The sequence below is a fragment of the Sebastes umbrosus genome, chromosome 1 (assembly GCF_015220745.1).
Source record: "Sebastes umbrosus isolate fSebUmb1 chromosome 1, fSebUmb1.pri, whole genome shotgun sequence".
NCBI lineage: Eukaryota > Metazoa > Chordata > Actinopteri > Perciformes > Sebastidae > Sebastes > Sebastes umbrosus.
In genome coordinates this window covers 38,466,179-38,489,108 of record NC_051269.1, presented here as the reverse complement: position 1 = coordinate 38,489,108, position 22,930 = coordinate 38,466,179, and the positions used below count along the sequence as shown (strand labels likewise).

At 41.1% G+C, this 22,930-nt stretch overlaps 1 protein-coding gene across 1 annotated transcript; it reads left to right on the top strand.

Annotated features, from left to right (window-relative positions):
- The first annotated feature begins 876 nt into the window (after positions 1 to 876).
- Positions 877 to 16,624, top strand: lrrn1 (leucine rich repeat neuronal 1). Its single transcript, XM_037784192.1, has 2 exons — positions 877 to 1,314; positions 13,460 to 16,624. Exon 2 carries the CDS (start codon positions 13,621 to 13,623, stop codon positions 15,772 to 15,774), a length of 2,154 nt encoding a protein of 717 aa, XP_037640120.1. The 5' UTR covers positions 877 to 1,314; positions 13,460 to 13,620; the 3' UTR covers positions 15,775 to 16,624.
- The last annotated feature ends 6,306 nt before the right edge of the window (positions 16,625 to 22,930 follow it).

Genomic DNA, 22,930 nt, shown 5'->3' with positions numbered 1-22,930 from the left:
CGGGGCTCCACGGCGAGAAAAGTTATTGTCTCCGACCGGGTGCCGGTGTCTCCCTGTTCACTCCGGCTGCGGTCGGGAGATGATATCGTTACTCGCTGCTTCAGTCCCGCTGCTTCAGCCCCGGAGGCTGAGGCAGCGTGGCTGAAGCAGGAAAAGCCAACACTAGGATCAGCATTGATTCATGGAGAGATCTTCGTCTGGTCAGCTAACATTACTGCCAAGCAGGTGAAATATAGAGTGATATTGTGGTTTTAGCTGACGTGTGTCGCCTCACTGTTTTGAGCGATGCTCGTTCATGTCTATTTAGAGCGAGTAAGCGCTTGCCCAAAGGTGACTTTCGTTGATTTAACGGCCACAGGTGTCGCTGTTAACAAGCATTTCTGAAAGTTACAAATAGTGAGCCTAGATCCTAGAATCACCCCTGAATGTTGGGGTTTTGAGCAAGCATGTATTAAGCCTCAAATGAGAGAAAATGTAAGTCTGAAAACTGTGAGGCAGAGTTTACTAAAACTATGTTTAAAGATGAACAGCAAAAGTGAACTCTATAGATTGTGAGCTCAATTTTACCACCAAAATGAAAGAGAAAAATAATGGAAGTGGAGATCACAGAGGTCTTTGTTTGTGATCTTTTAGTGACACAAAGTATATGATCCTCAAGGTTTCTGGAGCTTATAGAGGAGGAGGCTTTTTTTCAGCAGTAATGCCATGTCCCCCACCTCCCCCTCCATCTCCCCTCCATCTCCCCCCCATCTCCCCTCCTCCCACCCACACATCCCCCCCTTCCCTTATCCCCATACCCCTGTCCTGCCTTTGTTCTCATCACAACAAGCCTGGAGCAGATGGTGCTCTGCTTTGCTTGGCCGACAGTGACAGACAGGCGCTCTCAGCCAATCGCCTGCTGGGGAATCAGCTGACTGGTCTGGACAGAGCCAGGTGTTTTTCATCATTTCCCCTTCTCCATCCGTAGGAGGAGCAGGCAGGAGCAGTCAGCGGAGGACTATCATCTACCGGGGCGACAGACAGACAGACCTGCTCGGTGCTGGTGGTGGTTTGCTTGCAGCAGGTTGTGGAGACTTCACCATGCATCTCTCAGAGGCGCCTTGTGACTGATCGGATACACGAGCGACCCAAAATCTGCTGTAAACAACAACAAGCATCCTCTAGGATACAGGAATATGTGTTCTTATACGCTGTTTGGTAACACCGTTGCACTTGGCACAATAACATTGATCTAATTGTTGTGAATCACCGCGTTTATCTGGATAAAGGAACCTGCATGCGCGCACAGGAACACCAGACTGGAATGCCAACAAGGTGAGAGCTCCTTTAGGAAACCAAAAGCAGGATTTCCACTGCTGTTTCTTTATAAGATGCATTGTTTTGCATGGAAAAAAATATGTGTTTAGTGATGTGGTTTGCAGCCACATCATGCAATGAATCAATTGATAGTAGATTATTGTTGTTTTCATGCGTAAAACAAGAGGGAATGTCTTCACTGCAAGGACGATGAGTTTTGGATATATTTAGGATGCAGACACACTCAAGGGCATGATCAGTTTTTTTTTTTAAATAAATGCAGTCTGGTTTGAGCCTATCACTTCAGGCTTGAAATCTGTTTTGAATCCACATTCAACCTTATACAGCATTTTTGATGAAATGTACCAAACCCTGTTACAATGCGTCAAATGCGTCTAACACAGAAAACAAACTTTGATCTCGTTGCGGTTCTTTGCAGCGCCAGCATGAGGAGAAGCGTGCAGCAGTAAATGTGATTTGCATATTAATGTCAAAGTATGTCGGCAGATGTCTCGATTCCTCCAAAAAAAAAAAAGTCTTGAGACAGACAAGGCCCTCTGTAAAAGATGCTGTGGTGAGAATGGGGTTGCATTGGCAGGGGGTCCATTGTGGTCCACCAACGCTGCAGCTGTTGCGCTTTTGTGATGGAGACTGCTGACTTGCATCACTCAACTTTAGGCAGAAGGGACATATATATACTGTAGAAAGGTTATAGGGTGATGATAAAGGGATTTCTTTGTTTTTAATGTGCTTGTCCTGCTCAGTTTCAGCCCTCAGGACTTTCTATTTATGACCTCTTTTAAACAACAAAGTGCTGAGAGTCCTCTTTTCTCTGTGGGCCTCTCATGGGTCAAATAAAAGACTTTACAGTAATAAACAGGACAGGAAAACAACACAGTCCCTTTGTGTGCAGCTGCTCCGTATAAAGGCTTTCTTGTGGACATGTCACATTGGAACAAAAGCTGTTTAATTCTTGCAGACTTTGTCCTGGTTGGTGCTGCACTGCTGTTGTCTCACAGAGCTTATTTCTAAGCGAGCAGAAGACTAAGTCATTCTTTAAAACTGGAGAGGGCTGTCCTCGACGAAAGACATTCTTAGTCGACTAACACTCATACGATTTGATCAACTAATCGACAGATCTGAAAAGCTGAGTTTCTCCACAAAGAATCACACTAATGCACCACTTTAAATCTTGTGTTTACCAGAGATGTTTCTGAGAAATATGTCATTCAGCATGAAAAAAAAGCATTATAAAGGGCTAATGGACTAAAGAAATCTTAGCCGACAAAGACTAAAAGGACGGATTAGTCAACTATTCGACTAAGAGTGGGCAGCCTGACCTGATTGACTTCTTTTTCTCTTCCCACATGGTCAAAATTCGGGCTGTGTATTGGCAAGAATCTGGTGATACGATACGTATCATGATACAGGGGTTATGATTCAATTTATTGCAATATATTGTTTTTTTTTAGTAGTTTTAGTAAAACTGTTATAGTATATAAATAACACACCACCATTTGCATAAAATCAGAGTTAAAAAAAGTTTACTTTTTTGTGCAATCAGAACATTGGGATCTGCATTTGCATTTATCACAGTACCATCCAACATCATAGAACTACTAGAGGGCACAAACACTGAGATGGCTCATGTCTTTGCAAATGAAATAAAGTATTAATTGAGTTAATCTTTGCATGTAAACTATTAATTAAAAATCGATACATAGTTTTTGAGAATCGATACAGTATCGTAAAATATAATATTGCGATATTCTCGATATTTTCGTACACCCCCTAGACAAAATAGGCCTCCACACACACACACACACACACACACACACACTCAAGATGTCTATTTTCTTTCTAACTTGATCGTGGTGTGACAATAGGGCGTGTGTGTTGCCGGCAGGTGTCTTTGTCGGGGTTGTTCTAGGAGACAGCAGGGCTCATGAGAGGGAGGGGGTTAAGGGCTTCACCCCCCCACCACCAACACCAACATTAAGGTCCCGAGGGTATAAGGCAGGGTGTGGAGGGGGTGGGGGGCTGGGTTATTGAGCTCCACCATTATTCCTATAAGAAGGGCTGAGGCATTAACCCTTTGTGCTCCATGGACTAACAGGTCTCACAGACAGAGATGCAGTTCAGCTCTCTGTGATCTCCTGAGACAATCAATGTGTGTTCTGCAGCCAGTACAGCAGTTATGACATTTGTCATCAGACATACACACTGTGCTGCTGCCTGGCTCTGGGGAACAGGGGAGCGTGTGGTTGGATAACAGGAACCCCTCGTAGTCCTTTACATTCAGTCGGGTGCCGGGCAAGAAAGAGTGGATCAGGCACCAGCTGCGTTCATTATTACAACCCTGAAGGACATTCGCCTCACATACACAACATTAATATGCAATATAAACATTCATGACCGTCACATTTATGATACCGGAAGAGCAGCGGGTGAGTTTACGAGCTGATGCTACAGGTATATGGCTAGTTTGAACCTGAAAGGCTAACAAGGCAGACCGGCAAACCTAGTGAAAACATCGATACACATCATCGTATTTACGATATACCTTTTTTTTTTAATTCCCATGGTACGTCTGTGTCACCATTTCTATCCAAGCGCACCTCCTTCCTACAGAGCCCGGTGATAAAATTGTCAAATCATGTTTTAGTTGGTCTTTATGAGTTGATATAAGTGTAACTGATTGTGTTAAATGGATATATGATATCGTCTCATATTGATCACATCACAGGCCCCTGAATTTAATTGATTCTAAATCGTATCATGACAGACTTGTGATTTACATCCTTAGCTGGTTGTAGATAGTTGTTAGTGGTTCAATCCCCAACTCCTCCTGCCCACAAGTTGAAGTGTCCTTGAGCAAGACACTGAACCCCGAAGTGCTCCCCAAATGCATATTGTTTTAACGTAAATGCACAAAGCTTTATTTATGAATAGCTCACCTACCCTTTTCCTTTTAACCTGGTTCAGTTCAACCTTTTTATGGCTCTCTCCATTCAAACTTCATGGCCTAATCATGAACGTTATGATGAAGAACTTAAATTTTGTTGTTGTGTTATTTGGCGCTTAAAAAGACCTCTGTGTTTTAAGATCTTTTTGGAGTGATAGCTGGTTCCTCTCCTGTGGTTCAAATACATTTATGCTGCAGTTTGCTCTTCTTACCATAATACCTTACTAGTAGTTGTTCCACCAAGAGGTTGTTTTATATAATTCAGACCTTCAAATCAGTCAGCTTGTAGAGAGGCTGAGTGTTTCCACACAAGTGACACTTGCGCTTCCTGGTTGAAGGTGAACTAGTTTGAGAGGAGCAGCAATCAAGCAGCTGTAAAATCAATACGTACTACAAGTGTTCGCTGATGGCGAAGTGGCCCGGTTGTCTCCAACCAGGGGAGACCTAACATGAATCACCTAATGCGAAACCAGCCAGCATGTACATTGTCACGCTCACACTAAAGCCCCTTTCCCACCGGACAAAAAAAACACTAACATCTGGCTTTTGTCTGGTGAGAATGGTTACAATCAGCGATCATTCCCGGGACAAACGACTCTGCAGTAGTTACGGGTATTTATCAGGTGACAAATGTGGACTCGCTAATTTATATAATATATAATATATAAACAATCAACAGGGATTTGGACAATTATTATAATTTATTAATGTGCAAAACAAACAATTAATCTGCTCTCCTCAAAGCCACCAGACTCCATCAGAAAACAGTGATTTTACCTCGCTGGTCGTCGTAAAACCTACTTCATTCAAACTCGACAGAAACAAAATAAAACTCGTTAAAACCGTCTTTGTTAGTCTTTCCACTGCTCCAACAACCACCAATCGTGGTTTGAGCGTTTGAAAGAGAGACTGAATACGTAAAGAGCCTTTCACGCAGAACGCGGTTTGAGCTGTGCTCGCCATAGGTATCAGCACACATCTCATTGCGCTTGAATTTTGGGCACAGCGTTTGCTCGGCGCAGTGAAAAGCCGTTGTTGCGGTCTGAGTGAAAGGCCCATAACAAAAAAGAAGTAACCACGGTGACATTTTCACTGTTTACCAACCCTGCTTCCGGTGCCGGCCGGCGCGTCCGTGACATCAAACGTGACACCAGAAAAAAAAAAAAATAGAACGACATACTCGTCTTCTGACAATGGGAAAGGAGTCTATATCGCCTATTTAGCGGGTTTTCCCGTGTTTAAAAAAACCTGCATATACACACTAATTTTGGTGGGAAAAAGGATATTACTCACATTTACACAAGAAATACAACAGCGCAACTCTCTTCAAATGGTAATGTATTTGTCATAATGTGTGTTACTTAACATATCTGTGTTGTGTATGTCAGGGGAAGCTATCCATACAGTCATACTGTACACACAACTGTGGCATTGTTTCCTCTCTGCTGTGCTCTGGATGAGTGAACACAGTTCTACAAGTATTGTTTAGAAAATATTGGCTCATATTTCAACTTCTGCTTATTTGAGCATCCTGCGAGGAGGCGGAGTGCGTTATATTAAACCCTGAGAGGGAGGCAATGGAGAGAGCACTAGAGGCGGGTGTGAGAACGAGCGAGAGGATCACGACAACCCAGTCCGGATTCCCTCATCATCCTAGGAAAATGATATAATGCTTTACATGACTGTAGTCTCTAAGGGAGGTGTAACTGTTTATGTATCTGCTTGTATACATGTTTCCCAAGAGGCTGTAATATGAGTTTTTCTCTATTAATTCTGTTGTTAAGATGGAGACGGATAAGAAAAGAGAGACAGTTGAGTGTTCACTTCATATATTAGATGTGTTTTCTCTTCATTTAGCCGTCTTGTCATATTACCCCTTGTTGAGTCTCCTTGTCACTCAGGTTCTGTCATCTAATTCAGGAGTGTTTTTATCACCTCTATTTTGTTCACTTTGTGACGAGGTGTGTTTATAGGCTCCCTGGGGTTGTTTATCTCACTTGCTCCACCTGTAATTTATTTCCCCTCGTTTCTGGGTTTTTTTTTAATGTGAGTGCAGATGAGTAAACTAAAGCTTGAAGGCTTATATGGGGGGGTTATATGTGCGTCTCCCAAGAGATTTCTAATGCAAGACTCTTGTTATCATGTTGAAATCACATTTTCATTTTCTCATGTCACTCTCAATTCTTATCGCATTCAAGGACAGATTTCCTCGGCGATGAGCCTGAGTGTCCTCAGACTGACTCGGACTGGAATGTGAAAACTGAGCCTCGGACTCAGTCAGTCAGAGGGAGACTTTATCTAGTAAAAGGCTTTCACATCTTCCGTCACTCACATATTTAAACCTTGATACAAGAAAAATGATTACTTTCCTCTCATTACAGACATGTTTTGTGCAGTTCAGAGGAAAACTGTATATTCAAACCCTCTCTTTCTGGTAAAAATTCATGTTAACTAAGTAAAATATGTACAGAAACAACTTAACATAACTACGGAAAACACGTCACAAACATAACTAATGTAACTTACAAAACAAAACATCAGTCTCCTGGTTGAAAGTCACGTGTTTGTTGGACACCTCCACCTCCGGTCCCGCCCGCTGTAAGCAGTCTTTCTCACTTTGTCTTCTACGTCACTAGCTCTGAGTTTGGCATATTGATATTGATATTGATATTCATTGCAACTTTATAGGTAAAATGGGACAGGTAGTGCTGGCAAGTAATGAGAAAAGATGAAGAAGAGAAGGCCTAAAACAATGCTGTTTCTGTTACTTGTTACTGAAAAAAAAGCTACTATCTCAAATCCAAATTTCTGCAGTATAATCAACTTTAATTCAGGGAAAGCCTGGTCTCCTGACAGCTTTTTGAGTATAGGTTACGTCAGTTTTTCACTTTTCCAGTGTGAGCATATTATACACTAAATCCTGCTTTGAATTAGTATGTATCTGGGACATAATGATGTTGTGAAAGTTGTTTTATATTTCACAAACTGTGGTATAGAGTCATGTTCAGTATACGTGCCCTGTAGTTGGTGGTCACTGTGACAGCTAGACTGGGTTTGACTTTTGTGTATTTGTGTCACCAGCGACATCATCCAGTGTGATGCTGGTAAACTGACCTGAAGATCATATTAGCAACCGGTTTTAGTATAAATATGGACGTTATGGACAACACTGTGGTTGGCATTGTATAAAGACCGAGATGCAGCAGGTGCAGGAGCCCCGTACAAAAGATAAATTAATGAATGCCTAAATTTAAACTTAACAATATAAAATAATATTGGAAGTACAATGGAGATCACAGCATTGCACACAGTAAATAAATAGTGTAAATAGCTTTTGGTCCGTAGGTTTTCATGACATGCAGCTGGTCTGTTACAACCTTGAAAAGTAAAATGCTCATTCACTTACCGTAATTTCCTTTGACAACAAGTATTCCTTTGAGATGAACTTAATGCATTCCATCCAACCACAGGCCAACCAAATCGAACATTAATGGGTTACTGCCAAGATAAGACCAGAAGCAGTAATAAGTTAATCTCTCATTTCAACACATTCTCATCCCGACTCGTCACATACCAACACTTCGTCAGGACCCCTTGTTGTCATTTTCTAATGCACTGGGTAGCCCAGCGTGTCAAACTATGACGCTCCACTACGGTCGCAGTAAATACATGGTTATCAATTCAACCAAAAACACTTCCTTAGGTTTAGGAAGCAAAAGAACTTGGAAAAAACATGGTTTGGCTTAAAATTACTACGTTTGTAAAGTAAAAGTGAAACACGTTGTTTTCACATGGGACACGAACAGCGGCCTCCCGGATGACAACCTTGTGTTTGTCTGCAATCACCATCACAACCCAGCATGGAAAATAATGCATTTGAATGATTTGAAACGTTTAAAAGTATACGTGTATGAATATATTAAGTTATGGGTAGATAGAGGATGTAGGTAGGTTTGATGATACATTTACATATTCAGATTACGGATCCATTTCTGTGGGTTTAGTGTTAAAACACCTGTCCCACTTGTCTTTGATTAATAAAAGCTGCAATACATTAACATCCACGTAACAAAGCAATACGAAGCGATCTTTCATCCTGCAGCGGGTTGTTGAATGGCGCTTTAGACGACAGAGTTTATGTCTGAAGCTGTTGCCGTTTGTTTCAAGTATCCTATTCACAGGTTCAAAGGTGGCCGTTGTTACAACCTCTGGGTTTTTTCCGTTTCCTGCCTTCCTGCCTTTGGTGTCGTGTTGAGTGTTCTTCCACCTGCTGTGTGTTTTGAGCTTTCCTGTGGCTCTGGGACTCTGATCACAATGGACCTGTGAAGCCTGTGTCAGGATGTCCCAGACAGCGTTTAGTCAAGTGTCAACAGGATATCTTTCAGTCTTTTAAGTGCTCATAGTTGCATCAGAACAACATTTTATTGTTTTCAGCTAACCTACTTTTCACTTCGACAAATGTGTCATATTTTTTGTGTGTTCAGTATTAAATGGGATCAGAAACTTCTTAATCTTACATTGCATAAAGGAGAGCACAGACAAAGCTTTTAGCACTTACCGAATTGAGAGAATCTAAGATTAACCTCATTTGTGGTAAATAGATGAGAATTATGTATTTATATATCTGGCTTACAATCTTGACGCATTTTATATTTTTAAAGCCATTTTGTGACAATATGTAGGATGGGTATAGGCTATTGTAAAAAAAAAAAAAAAAAAAAGCCATATAAAGACCATCCGGAGTCCAGTTTTTGATATTTTTCTTTTTGCTCCTCCAAAACTAATATTACGTTAAAGAGATGCAAGATAGTGATCTGGGGCTAACAACGTAAAAATAAGTCGAAGGTGCAAAATTGTATTTATTCGCAGTATATTGATTAAATTGTCAATCTTTAGTCAGCTTAAAAAAAGGACATTTTAAATTAAATAAATGCACAATTGCATTTATTCACAGTTTTAATCCTTTCAATTAAAACAATCTATTTGTCATTTTATAATGATTAAATTCTTTCAATTATTTACTTACTGAATCTGCGTTTTTGTTTTACTTTAATCAGCTAAAAAACAGTAAATTGTCATCATTGAAAATGCAGCAACTTTTTCAGTCCAACCCAAGAAAAGACAACAGAAACAGCGTTCTTTTAAATATAAATTATGCATGGTGTTTTCATATTTGTTCTATTTTTTGTTCTGTTTATTTTTTATTTTATTTTTGAGAGTAAAATGCCAGTATGAGGGTTATTTTAATGAAATGACAATTATGGTGCATGGACAGAAAAAGCTACAAAAATGTTGAAATATATCAGCTTCTGTACTGCACACAACATTTTTGCCAATACTGTAACAAAGTTTATCATTTTATATGATATTATATTGTAATGGGACAGAATATTTAGTCATTGACACAATTACAAACAAGCACTTAGTTAGTAACTAACACTTAGTAAGGAATTATTTTCATAAAGAGATTACCAATGAATTAACGCTCCTTCTCTTTGCTGTATGTGGCTCAGATTGCACTGATATGTTGCTTTTAATTAAAGTGCTAAGTGACCTGTTTGTCTCCTCTGGGTTTGAATCCAGTACACTGCCTCAAGCTAATCTCCACTTCAGTATCTCCATCCACTAATCCTGACTGGCGCAGCAATCGCCACAATATACAGTGCTTTAGCTTAAAGACAAGATACTGTACTATCCCCGTTTCACCCACGCTCCGCCCCGTCCCATCGGGACTCCCCCGGCATAGGAGGAGCGCAGACGTGTTCCTGTCTCCCTGGTGCTGTTGCCAGGCAGTTTGCATCCAGATGAATTAGTCAGCTCTCTTGTTTGAAAGCCTCTTAAGTGCTATCTCCTTAAGCTGGTGGTGTTGACCATAAAGCTGTGTGGTGGAGAGGGCCGTGGTACTTGTGGTGCTGCCGTATGGCTCTGCACTGGGTGGGGTGACTCCTTTAGTAAACAGACCTAATTGAGTATTATGATCTCTGTTGCTGTAGGATGCCGCAAGTCAGCTAGGTTGTTAAAGACGTGCTGGGAACCTAATCCTGTTAATAAACCATGGCATGGCGAGGGATAAAACTGTTACTGTATGTCTACAGTATGAACTGTATTTGTATGTGACAAGAATTATGAAGTGAATGAGACGCATATCTCATGAGATAAAAGAAATATGAAAGCCCTGGTTTACTCTAAATCATCACTAACAAGAGTTTGGGCACAGTGGTGCTTTGAGCTAAATGATAACGTCACCATGCTATAACACAAAGTACAGCTGAGGCTGATGGTAGTTTTATTTTGCAGGTATTTGGTCATAAACCAAAGTGGACATATTAAGATTTTGACTTGATGATGACATTAAATGAAGGATTGCCAAAACTACTACAATTCATCTTGAGGGGAATATGAATGTTTGTAACAAATTCAATGGCAATAATCCATCAAGTGGTTGTTGAGACATTTCACTCAAAACCACAAATGTAGCGCTAGAGGACAAGTCAGGAGGCTTCATCGTCTGGTGACCATGAATGACCGTGAAATATTGATGTAAATAGTAAAAGCTGCACAGTGACTCCAAACCACAAATGTATTTAAATGTTTCAATTCCAGTCAGCTCTTCATCAAATCTTAATTTTTAAAAATGGTCACCACATGCACTATGATGGCAGCAGGTGGCAACCTCTGGGTCTGAAAAGTGAAGCCAATGCGGAAGTGTGTTAAACTTGCATTCTTTCTAACAGCCAGCAGGGGGCGACTCCTCTGGTTGCAAAAAGAAATCTGATTGTATAGAAGTGTATGAGAAAATGAGCCTACTTCTCACTTGATTTATTACCTCAGTAAACATTGTAAACATGAGTTTATGGTCTCAATCGCTAGTTTCAAGTCTTCTTCAATACAGCATGATGTTCATTCATAAATGATGGTCCCATTTAGAGTCAAATAGACCATCAAGCAGGGGATGCTTTAGGGCGTGGCTACCTTGTGAATGACGGGTTGCTACCACGCCGTTGTCCAGTCTGGGAGTTGTCTGTGTTCTTCGTCTTACAACTTTAACCCTTTCACAGTTTGTTTTCAGTTCATGAAAGTTAATTATAATCTTTTTGGTTGCCTGAAAATGTCTTATTCAGTGTTTGGTTGTAAGTAGCTCCACTCTGTCGTGTCCATTCTGGTTTCAAAAAAGCAAGATGGCGACAGCCAAAACGCCGAACTCAAGGCTTCAAAACCATAGTCCATAAACCAATGGGTGTCTTCACGGTGACTACGTCCATTTCTTATGTACAGTCTGTGGATGGCAGGTGTGATTAACTATCCAACCCATCCAAATAACAATTCAATTACTCAATAAAAATAGTTCAGATATTTCAGTCTGGACCAAAGTGGTGGACTGATGGACCTTCTTTGCCGTAGATAGATAATCAAAAATGATATGAACATAATGCCCATGTATCCATGGACAGTGAGAGGTTTAAAATGTAGCACTGGTATTGAGTACAAGCTGTCTATTGTTTGCCAGGATGAATGCTTTATCTTCCCAGTAACTGGAGTAAGTGTTACTGCCATATGGGCAAACAGATGCCCATTGCACCTCTCAGGAGCTTGCATTTGCTGAACCAAGCGACTGAGCTAGATCAGAGTCTCTAGTCCTCTCACAACCCTCTCCTGAAATCCCTATTTGTGAGCATTAGAGTTAAAGAATGCTCCCCAAAGTTCTGACAATTTTCCGTCTGTACCCAATCATCCCAGAAAAAAATCCTAGGCCTGCTGAAAACTTTATTTTTTCATGTTTGCCCTAAATTCAGAATGCTGAAGACGTTGCATTAAAAATGAAGACGTGCATCTTTTTTTTTTGCTTTCTTTGAGGCATGGCACATACAAATATCTCGTGTTTAATGATGTTCGGAGAAGCTAATGATCGAGTCCTCGTGGGCCTGTTGGATAGATGAAAGCCCTCCATGGAATTTGATCCATGTCCAAGTAGTTCAGAGCAGTGTTTTGTGCAGGCATTGTAATGAGCTGAACTTGCATTTTCACAAAACTGTTGATGATGCACATAACTCACAGTCTCTAAGGGATAGTGGAGAAGAAATTGTTGTTCTTAGTCAGTCTGTTGTCTGAAGTAATTGCTTCATTTAAAATAAACATGAAAGATTATGTGATAATCCAGTAATTATTGCATACAAAAAGACTAAGAGTCTACAGTCATGCTAGTTGCTTTATCAGGCTGTACTTAGACACAGTAGTGCTTTGAGCTAAATTTGAACATAAACATGTGAACATGCTCACAATGACTATGTTTACATACACAAAATATTCTGTTTTTTTGCCCTTACTCCAAAAAAGACAATATTCCTACTAAGCTGTTTACATGGGTAATGAAAATGAATATTCAACTAATATGTCTGTTTACATGCACACATTTCCCTCTTTCATTCCTTTAACAACCTCCTTGAAAAGGTCGGTTGCGATATTTGTGCATATCCCAAAACCTCTTTTATAATGTTTAAAATTAGGCGTGTTTCTCCTTCCGACCAGAAATGTGGGCTTTTCTTTTGGGCATGCATCTCTGCAAACTGTTGGCTAGTCAGTTTGTCTACAATGCCCAGAGCTGGCCGCAAACAGGCAAGAGGTCGTAGGGTCTTGTGTCGCAAACTGCCGTTAAAAACCCCAATTGAGATGCATATTCTGAATGCGCTATATACAGTACATGTCCAAAGAATGCTCCTAAAACCTGAATAATATTGGCATATCCCACGTCTATCCCATGTCTTAATCGGAAAATCCTTTTTTTTATTTGTTCATAAACCAATGTACTACACAAATTAACATTTTGACATGATGATGGTGCCAAATTTCATGGCAATACATTCAATAGTTGCTGAGATATATCACTCAAAATCACAAAATGTCAACCTCAAGCTGACACAAGAGAGTAATGTACGGGGATCACCAAAGTCATGAGGATTTATTCTCTCAGAACCACGAATGTCTGTACAGAATTTCATGGCAATATATCCAATAGTTGTTTAGATATTTCAGTCTGGACCAAAGTGGTGGACCAACCAACCGGCATTGCTATCCCTTGAGTCATGCTGCTAGCATGGCTAAAAAAAACATAATTATGCATTATATACCCTCTTCATTATAAACATGGGATAGACACAATTTTCTGTATAATGACATATATGTTTTGTCTTTCTTTTCCAGATCACTCTGGGGCTCCAAGATCTTGATGTAAAATTCTACCCTCTGGCTCAACTCCTTACCATTTCACTGGACTGAAAGACCTAATCAGCAGAAAGTCTGGTTGATGACTGTAAAGCACTCTCTCCTAAAATCATCTGCCCCTCCTCCTGTCCTACCCCAGCATGGCTAGACGGAGGTTAGACTGCTTACTTCTAGGCCAGGCGTTTGCTGGCCTGATCGTGGTATCCATAGGATTATCCTTCGTCCAGAGCAATGAGTGCCCCCAGCTGTGTGTATGCGAGATCCGGCCCTGGTTTACCCCCCAGTCCACCTACAGAGAAGCCATCACTGTGGACTGCAATGACCTTCGCTTAACACGCATCCCTGGAAACCTCTCCAGTGACTGTCAGGTTCTCCTCCTACAGAGCAACTACATTGCCAGGACCAATGATGAGCTGGAGCAGCTCTTCAACTTGACTGAGCTGGACTTGTCCCAGAACAACTTCAGTAGCATTCGAGATGTTGGTCTTAACAATATGTCCATGCTCACCACGCTTCATCTGGAGGAGAACCAGGTCACGGAAATGCCAGATTACTGTCTGCAGGACCTCAGCAACCTGCAGGAGCTCTACATCAACCACAATCAGATCAACACCATCTCTGCCAATGCCTTCTCTGGGCTCCACAACCTGCTCAGGCTCCACCTCAACTCCAATAAGCTCAAGACCATCAACAGCCAGTGGTTTGAATCTACGCCCAACCTAGAGATCCTCATGATTGGGGAGAACCCTGTTGTTGGAATAATAGACTTTAATTTCAAACCACTGGGCAACCTAAGAAGCCTGGTTTTGGCTGGGATGGATTTGACAGACGTCCCTGGAAATGCCTTTGTGGGACTTGACAATCTTGAGAGCCTCTCTTTCTATGACAATAAGCTGGTCCGAGTTCCTCAGAGAGCCCTTCAGAAACTACCAAACCTCAAATTCTTGGATTTGAACAAAAACCCAGTGCACAAGATTCAGGAAGGAGATTTCAAGAACATGCTGAAACTGAAGGAGCTGGGTATAAACAACATGGGAGAGCTGGTTTCTATCGACCGGTACGCTCTGGACAATCTTCCTGAGCTCACAAAGCTGGAGGCTACAAACAACCCCAAGTTCTCCTACATCAACCGTCAGACCTTTCGCGATGTCCCGGCCTTGGAGAGTCTAATGCTAAACAACAATGCCCTAAATGCCCTCTATCAGTCCACGGTGGACTCTCTCCCCAATTTGCGTGAGATCAGCATCCACAGCAATCCTCTTCGCTGTGACTGCGTCATACAGTGGATGAGCTCCAACAAAACCACCGTCCGTTTCATGGAACCAGTGGCCATGTTTTGTGCCATGCCAACAGAAGTGAGGGGTATGCATGTGCGGGAGGTGCTTCAGAATACTTTAGCAAACCAGTGCCTGCCCCTGATTTCCCATGATACTTTCCCAAGCCACCTCAACCTTGACATTGGCATGACCTTGGATTTGGACTGCAGAGCCATGTCCCAGCCTGAGCCTGAGATCTACTGGGTGACACCAATGGGGAACAAAGTAATGAAGGACACCCTCTCTGACAAGTACAGCCTCAACAGTGAAGGGACATTGAGAATTACTCATATCCAAGTAGAAGACTCTGGCAGATACACCTGCGTGGCTCAAAATTCAGAGGGCGCTGACACAAGAGTGACAGCTATTCGGGTGAACGGCACTCTGTTAGACAGCACTCAGCTTATGAAGATCTACGTCAAACAAACCGAATCTCACTCTATCCTGGTCTCCTGGAAAGTAAACTCCAACGTAATGACCTCTAACCTCAAATGGTCATCTGCCACCATGAAAATAGACAACCCGCACATTACTTACACTGCCAGGGTACCCGTTGATGTCCACGAGTACAATCTTACGCATTTGCAACCAGCAACCGAGTACGAGGTGTGCCTCAGCGTCTCCAACATCCACCAGCAGTCACAGAAGTCGTGCGTAAATGTGACGACGAAGCCAGCGGCCTTCGCTGTGGAAATATCTGATCAAGGGACCAACACAGCTCTTGCGGCAGTCATGGGAACGATGTTTGCGATCATCAGCCTGGCCACACTGGGAGTGTACATTGCCAAGAGGTGGAAGAGGAAAAACTATCACCACTCTCTGAAAAAGTACATGCAGAAAACCTCGTCAATACCGCTCAACGAGTTGTACCCTCCTCTTATCAACTTGTGGGAGGCAGACAGTGAGAAGGAGAAAGAGGGCTCGTCCGAGACCAAACCCAGTCAGGTGGACACCACACGCAGCTATTACATGTGGTGAGAGCGACTATCCAGTGGGAGATCTAGAGACATGTTTCTTTCAGGAGCACAAATATACATACTTGCTTCTTTGTGTAATTGAACTCAAGTCATTCTTTTCTCTCATGTTTCCTATTTCGTTTTCTTCGGTTCTCTCTGACTTGCTCTTTAAAGCGAATGACGAACCGAGATTTTGAAATCTTTAGTTTAGCATATTGCCTTTTTACCTCTCGCCCATTTTGACTCACAATATGGCAGCTTTGTTTAGCTTCCTGGACTTAGTAGTCACTGTGCTTTATTTTTAGTTCTTGTTTTAATGAACACAGCATGAGCATTGTCACGGATTTAGTAAGCAAATGAGAGGCTGAAATCCAACCTTGTTTTTGACATGTTTCTACGGCAGAACTGTTAGAGACTGCCATCTTTCTTTCTCTTGTAAAACAGTTTCACTGTTGACTGTTGTGCACTGAAATATATATACTAATTTGTCTATCAACTCAAATATAAGCTGACAAAGTATGTTTAGACTTGATATACTGTCTATTGAATAATGTTAGCAATTCCACTGTAATGTTGTATCAGCTATGACTTGATTTACTTTTTGTATATTAAATCATTATAATAACATAATAAGTATGTTTGATTTAGACTTTAAGTTTGCAGAGCAGCTACTGTAAACCAGCAATAGAAATATGAATGTTATGAACTAGGTCAATAGATGTAAGGCTTTCTAAATTTCTTAAATATTTCTTTTCTTATTTTGCTAGAATATGTCTACAATCACTGGTTTTGTTGTGGTTTACACACACAAACATGTTGTTTATTGAGGAGCAAGTTAAATAAAATCTTTCCTCATATTTTTTAAACCATGATTTCAACACCAAGTGTCATTTTTATAAAAATGTGTACTATATATTTAATAAATGTGCTATGGAGAACATTTCGAGGTTGAAAGTAAAGGTTTAAAAGCTAAACATGTTGTTGCAGGGAAAAAAAATCACCATCTCATATTAATGTGTTACAGTAGGATTTTATTAATTTCAGTGTGATGAGCGTAGCTGTAGGTGTTTGGTTACAACCTCAGTGTTGATAGAGAGAGAATGGGAGATGCAGACTGCAGTGTGTTTGCCTCTCTGCAAAAGCAATTATCAGAGAATAATTTAAATTCTAGTCCCGGTACAATATAATTACTGCACAAAAATGCCTCGGAGTACATACAGTAACTTCAAAAACAAAGAAATTTGTCACTCAAAACCAACACAGTGGATTTGGTGCCTGCATGTTTTGTTCATTGTCTGTTTTATTCTACCAGACATACCTCTGTAGCTGCAAAGCTTTAGAGAGGAAGCAACAACATAGGGAGTATAATTCAGCTGAGACCAGATTGAAGGAGATGGTGATTATGGATAATGGACAGTTACAGCAAGTACACACTGCAGCGTTATTTTGCACCATGCAATCACGGCCACATGTTTCATCATTTTGTATTGTTTGTGGAATTTAATTTACAGGTCTCAGACTTCAAATTATTCATCATTGTGTCATGTTGGATTTTTTATTTGATACAACATTATAGTTAGCTTTTCTTTCAGTAAAATGATATGAAACAACCATCTGCTTTCTCTGCAAAAATCTAGTGAGACAGTAATATGTCGAGTCCACCGCAATGCAAATCCCAAACTGAGTGGCTCGCTGTCTAGAAAAGTGGATCTCTAGTGATGTTGACTGACAGGTCTGGGCTTTGTGGTGCAATCAAACGATCTCCGGTTAGTCTCGCCTGACAACATGCTCGTACTCGTGCACGCTCTCTCCTGTGAAGTATCCATAACCAACACTTTCTCATCCCAACTTGTCACATACTGGCGCTTTTGTCAGACCCCTCAACGTCACTTTTTGTTCACAGTAAAGACGTGCTTAATATTGTGAATTAAACAAAAACACTTGCTTAAGTTCATGCAACAAAACCACTTAGTTAGGTTTAGGAAATTACTAATTAATTAGAATTACTACGTTTGTATGGTGAAAATGAGACTTGACGTTGTGAACACGGGACACGAACAAACAGCTGATTGTAACGTGAAAGTAAAACGTAACACCTGGGGCACAAACAGCGGTCTCCTGGATGAAAGCCTTGTGTTTGTTGAACCCTTCCACCTCCTGCTCGCACTGAGTGTCTCTTGTTCTTTAAACTACGTCACCACAGCACTTTCTCTGAGCTGTTACTGTTGCTGCGAATGGGTTTAAATTATAGTTAATGGAAACCCTGGTGCGTCATACCAACGCAAAAAGGTGCCTTGGGTGGTGGTATCGAACGCCAACGGCCGTGACAAAGCATCGGTGACGCCCTGGGAATGAGAACGGGTATAAATAGTTAATGAATCATTAGCAATATAATATCACAAATATGACACTTGTAATAACATCTTTATTTTTGTATTTATTCAATTAAATACTTCTTTACTCATGATAACTGAACAAACTCCAACTGCTGATGAAGGCCATGAGATGCAGCTGATAGCTCCAGAAGAAATGTTTTGTCACATTTACAAACAACTTTAAATCCAAATTTATAATTTGTTGACAAATTATAAACATTTTGTCTTAATATCTACTTAAAGCTACATGATAGTGTGTTTTAAACAATGTATTAATTGTTCTTATAAATTACTTATAAATGCTAATTAGGCAGATAAAATAAAGTATTACTACACTTTATTTATCCCAGATAAAATCCCTTGACTCTGAATGTCACACTGTTGTCAGTAACTGATTTGGCTTTGTGTGCATCAAGAAATGCTGCTGATGAAATGGGTTAAACACTGTCTGCTGCTTTTTCTCCGAGTATAGAGATGTCAGTAGATGCTGCAAGAATAATGTCAGTGAATGTCATGGGCCCTTTAGGGAGAACTGTGTCCTGCTCTGAGAATGATGGACAGAGGAGGGCGAAGCCGCAGTAGTCTGGCATTTGTTAAACCTGCGCATTGAATCTACTACTTTGAAAAATGCGCTGCTGTCCTTTTATCTGCACAGAGCGGACGAGCCTTTATAAGGTCTCAGTGGGTAGCCTAGTAACAGACCGGAAATCAGCTCATTGGGACGGCTATCAATGAAAGCTTTTCAAAGCGTGTGCTGGAGCCTGCACCGTGTCCCATCCCAGTGGCCTGTTTCCATGACAACCCCTTGCTCCATCCACCTGCGGGTGCTGGCAGCCAAGTCAGAGAAGTCCCCAGAGCCTGAAATACCACTGACAAGGTCAACACCCCGCAGGTGGGAAACCACTAAAACATCATGTACGCTTTCAAAGGTGTGGAGCGAGAAAAAGCTGCATCTTTGCACTGAAGGTGAAGTAGAAGCGCTCCTCAGCTGGGCTTCATGCCTCTTTTTCTCCCGTCATGCTTGAGGTGAACTGTGTGAAACTGCAGCTGAAGACACAGGATGAATACTGTGTGAGAAACTAAATGTCATTGTGCAAATATTTGCACAGTTATCGCAGCCTACTGAGGGACCTTTTCTCTCAATTTTCAGCTGATTCCCAACAGCAGTCGCTGAGAGAAATCAATCAAAATTTAATCTCTGTCCAGTGGGAAGACAGGAGGCAAGGCTGAGCCAGAACCTGAAGCTCTCCGTCCACTTAAAGCCTAGAGGATTGAGCGCCTGCTTTAAGAGCAGAGGATAAACCAAAGAGAGGGGGAAGGAGGAGTTCAACTTTGAGCACAGGAGAATGGATTCAAATAAAATCCATCACAGTTAACCTGCATACACTTCACTTCTTCAGCTCCTGATGTTGTTGCAGTGGGAAGTTTCTAATCTGCCTCACATGGTGCCTTCAAATGAAACTCGTGAGCTTGTGTTTACAACATGGGAAGTCGTGTACAGGATATGCTTGCCGTTCAAATGGTCAAGTTGTGAGAACACCTCTGCTAAGTAACAGCAATATTAATGGTGCCTTCAAATGGGGTCGTGTTTATCGTGTTTTAGAGATGAGTCCATATGAACGCCCCCAAGTTCACGAGTTGTGACATGTTTGTTGATGTTGTCAGAAATGGTGGAGGCCAAGGATGTTAATTAGGTGCATAATAAGTGAATATATTGTAATTTTAGTCGGATACTGTTTTTCTCCATAATTTTATAATAGGTCTGAGGAAAACTCCTTTTCCTCTGTCATTATGCCTTTGCATTTTCTGCATTATGTTACCCACTTGCTAGCTTGCTAAATCGTTAGCCTCTGTGGCTTTTAGACGCCGACAGTGACATTCATATTGCCGTTGCTTAGCAGCAGCGTTCTCACGACTTGAATGCACCTGAACGCCAAGCATCTCATGTACACGACTTCCCATGTTGTAAACACGAGCTCACGAGTTTCATTTGAAAATGCCAAAACGTTACTGCAGCACTTATGCACTTTACAATGATAATTGGGGCAGATTTACCACTCTTTGTTATTTTTAAGGTAGATAAAAGCAGTTTCTTATTTCTAGCTCATTGATTTTGTTGGCTTAAATTTCTTGAGCGAGCGTTTCCTGACAGAAGCCAATCCATAAACAAGACAGACTCTTGTCTGATAGCGGTTTTACCGTTCCAGCCAGCAGATAAACCATGTGGTAACTGCTGCCTGCTGGGACTGTACTTCAAATTGACTGGCAGGCAAGAAAAAAACCTATACGGTACTAATTCCAAAATATGTGATCAATGAATATTATTAGATTCCTAGACATAGACATTTACTTTATTTATTTATATATTTTATACATTCTTTCTTTGCTGTACATTTAAGTCTCATGCTTTGCTTGAAACTGTGCTTTCAGCATTTATCCTCAATCACATGACAAAAGACGAAAAGAGCACACAGTATTCAGGATCAGTGCTGCATAGTTTCAACTTCTTCTTTTTGTTCTTTGTAAACCAACACAGAGTGTAACCATATATGTACTGGAGATGGAAACTATGAAATCTGTCAAGTCTAAAAATCTGTGTAGTCTAAAAATAATAATGTGTATTTTTAGACTTGACCGATTTCATAGTTTCCATTTCCAGTACATATATGGTTACACTCTGTGTTGGTTTACAAAGAAAAAGAAGAAGAAGTTGCATCCATTTCTCTTGGATGCAAGAATGCTTCACTTATTGGTGACTTATGGAAGATACTGTACTGTACGTAGTTCATATCACCACGTACATGTCCTTAAAAGCAGTGGGAGTAAACCATTGGAGAAATGTATTACAGGTTACAGGAGATATGAACAACTGTGATCTATAAAAAGCTGCATGTGTTTGACCGTTGACGACAGTTTCAGCACAAATCGTGCAAACTAAATCCTGACATTTTCCAACAAAAAAAATTGAAGCAATACCAGTTCCACCCACACAAGGTCACTTTTGACAGCAAAGCTGGTGACATGTTCCTCTTCCTAATTGACAGGTGCTTTTTTTCTCTCAGGTGAGGTTACCCTCTGGTGGGGGCGTGGATGTTGGAAGATGAAGTGATGAAGTGACACCACTCTTTCTTTTCTTGGCTTTGGGGAGATTTCAAGGCGTTGTGAAATTTAAAGGGGACCTATTGTGCTCATTTTCAGGTGCATACTTCTATTTTGTGTTTTCTACTAGAACATGTTTACATGCTTTAATGTTCAAAAAACACTTTAGTTTTCTCATTCCGGCTGTGCTGCAGCACCTATTTTCACCCTCTGTCTGAAACACTCTGTTTGACCTCCTTCCCCGACCTCTCGAAAAGCCCAGGCTGCTCTGATTGGTCAGCTGGTCCACTATTGTGATTGATCAACCGAACCAAACTCTTCGGACTCCGCTCCAGCTCTGCTCTAACTAGCTTTGTTTGAGGGCGTGCCAAACTAGCCGTTGTGCAATTGTGTTACTTGGTGACATCACCAAGTTACAGAAGAAAAGGCAGGTAGTTTCTGTGGGGGAGAGTAACTCCCTTTGGTGTGTACTTTGGGCTTTGGGACTTTGACCTTTTACATGCTCAAAACGACTACTTAACACTCTAAAGGAAAGGGGGAAAAGAACAAAAGCATATAGGTCCCCTTTAACCAATTCTTCCTGCTGAGGTTCACAGTTACAAGGAATTTCACTGTGCAGAAATCATTGTTGTATGTATTTCTTCAGCACAGTGCACCCTTGCATGAATAGTTCCACTGTAACATTTGAAATTGTAATCTTATAGAAAAAAGAAATACAAGAGCCTCCTCCAAAAGCTGAGTGCAGTCACAGGCAGCTAAGTACATGAAGCTGAAGTGAGAAAAGCAGAGAGCATTTCACTGCCTTTGGTAATCCACACAGCACTCAGCTGTTGATGGCTCAGAGTGCCGCGGCACCTCGCTACCTGTACTTAGACAGTGTGATGAGCTCTTACAGAAGAGATGATCATCAATGCGTTTTATCAGAAGGTCATCTCACATACTGTAGATTGTCAATCCAAGACAATGAGGAAGAATGCATAACCAAGGTTATCACGGCTCCTGGTTGGGTGCAGCCATCCCGCTGGCTCTGCCTCGGTTATTTTCATTGTTGTGGGGGAGAGTGTGGGTGTGACTTCACACCTCCTCCTGAGAACAACCGGCTGCCCTGCAGAGACGGCACCTGTGAGCCTGTTCTCTTATTATTCCCAAACTGTCACATGTACAAAGATAAATTTAACCACTCGCCAAGTGCTTGTTACCCAGCAAGCATCTGATGGTTGACGCTGCAGAGGGTGGTGAAGTCGAAGCTCTTCTTAGCAACTTTTTATGGTAAAAAAAAAAAGATAGTTTTATGGGGAATTTTTTTGTTTGTTATTTATCAAACTGAGCATTTTTTCTGACTTTGCTGCTTTCAATTTTAGCCGCATTAAGGGTGGCCCTAAAGGGACGGCAATGACGGTCTGTTTGTCACTTTGGTCCAGACAGAAATATCTCAACAGCTACTGGATGTATTATCATGAACTTATATCAGACATTCACTGAGTCCCCAGATGATGTATCCTGAAGATATGGGGATTCCCTGACTTTTTGTTTGGAGTCCACCAGCAGGTCAAAGTTTTCATATATCCAGTAAAATATCTCAAGATAGGATGACACAAAATGATGTCCAGATATTCACAATCCCCAGAAGATATACCTTAAAGACTTTTGTGATCCCTATGAAGATCTTCTTGTCATGATATGCCCTGTCCTTAGATTATGTTT

What these genes read in the sequence shown, in the direction of transcription:
- lrrn1 (XM_037784192.1), top strand. Translation starts at nt 13,621, where the DNA reads ATGGCTAGACGGAGGTTAGACTGCTTACTTCTAGGCCAGGCGTTTGCT.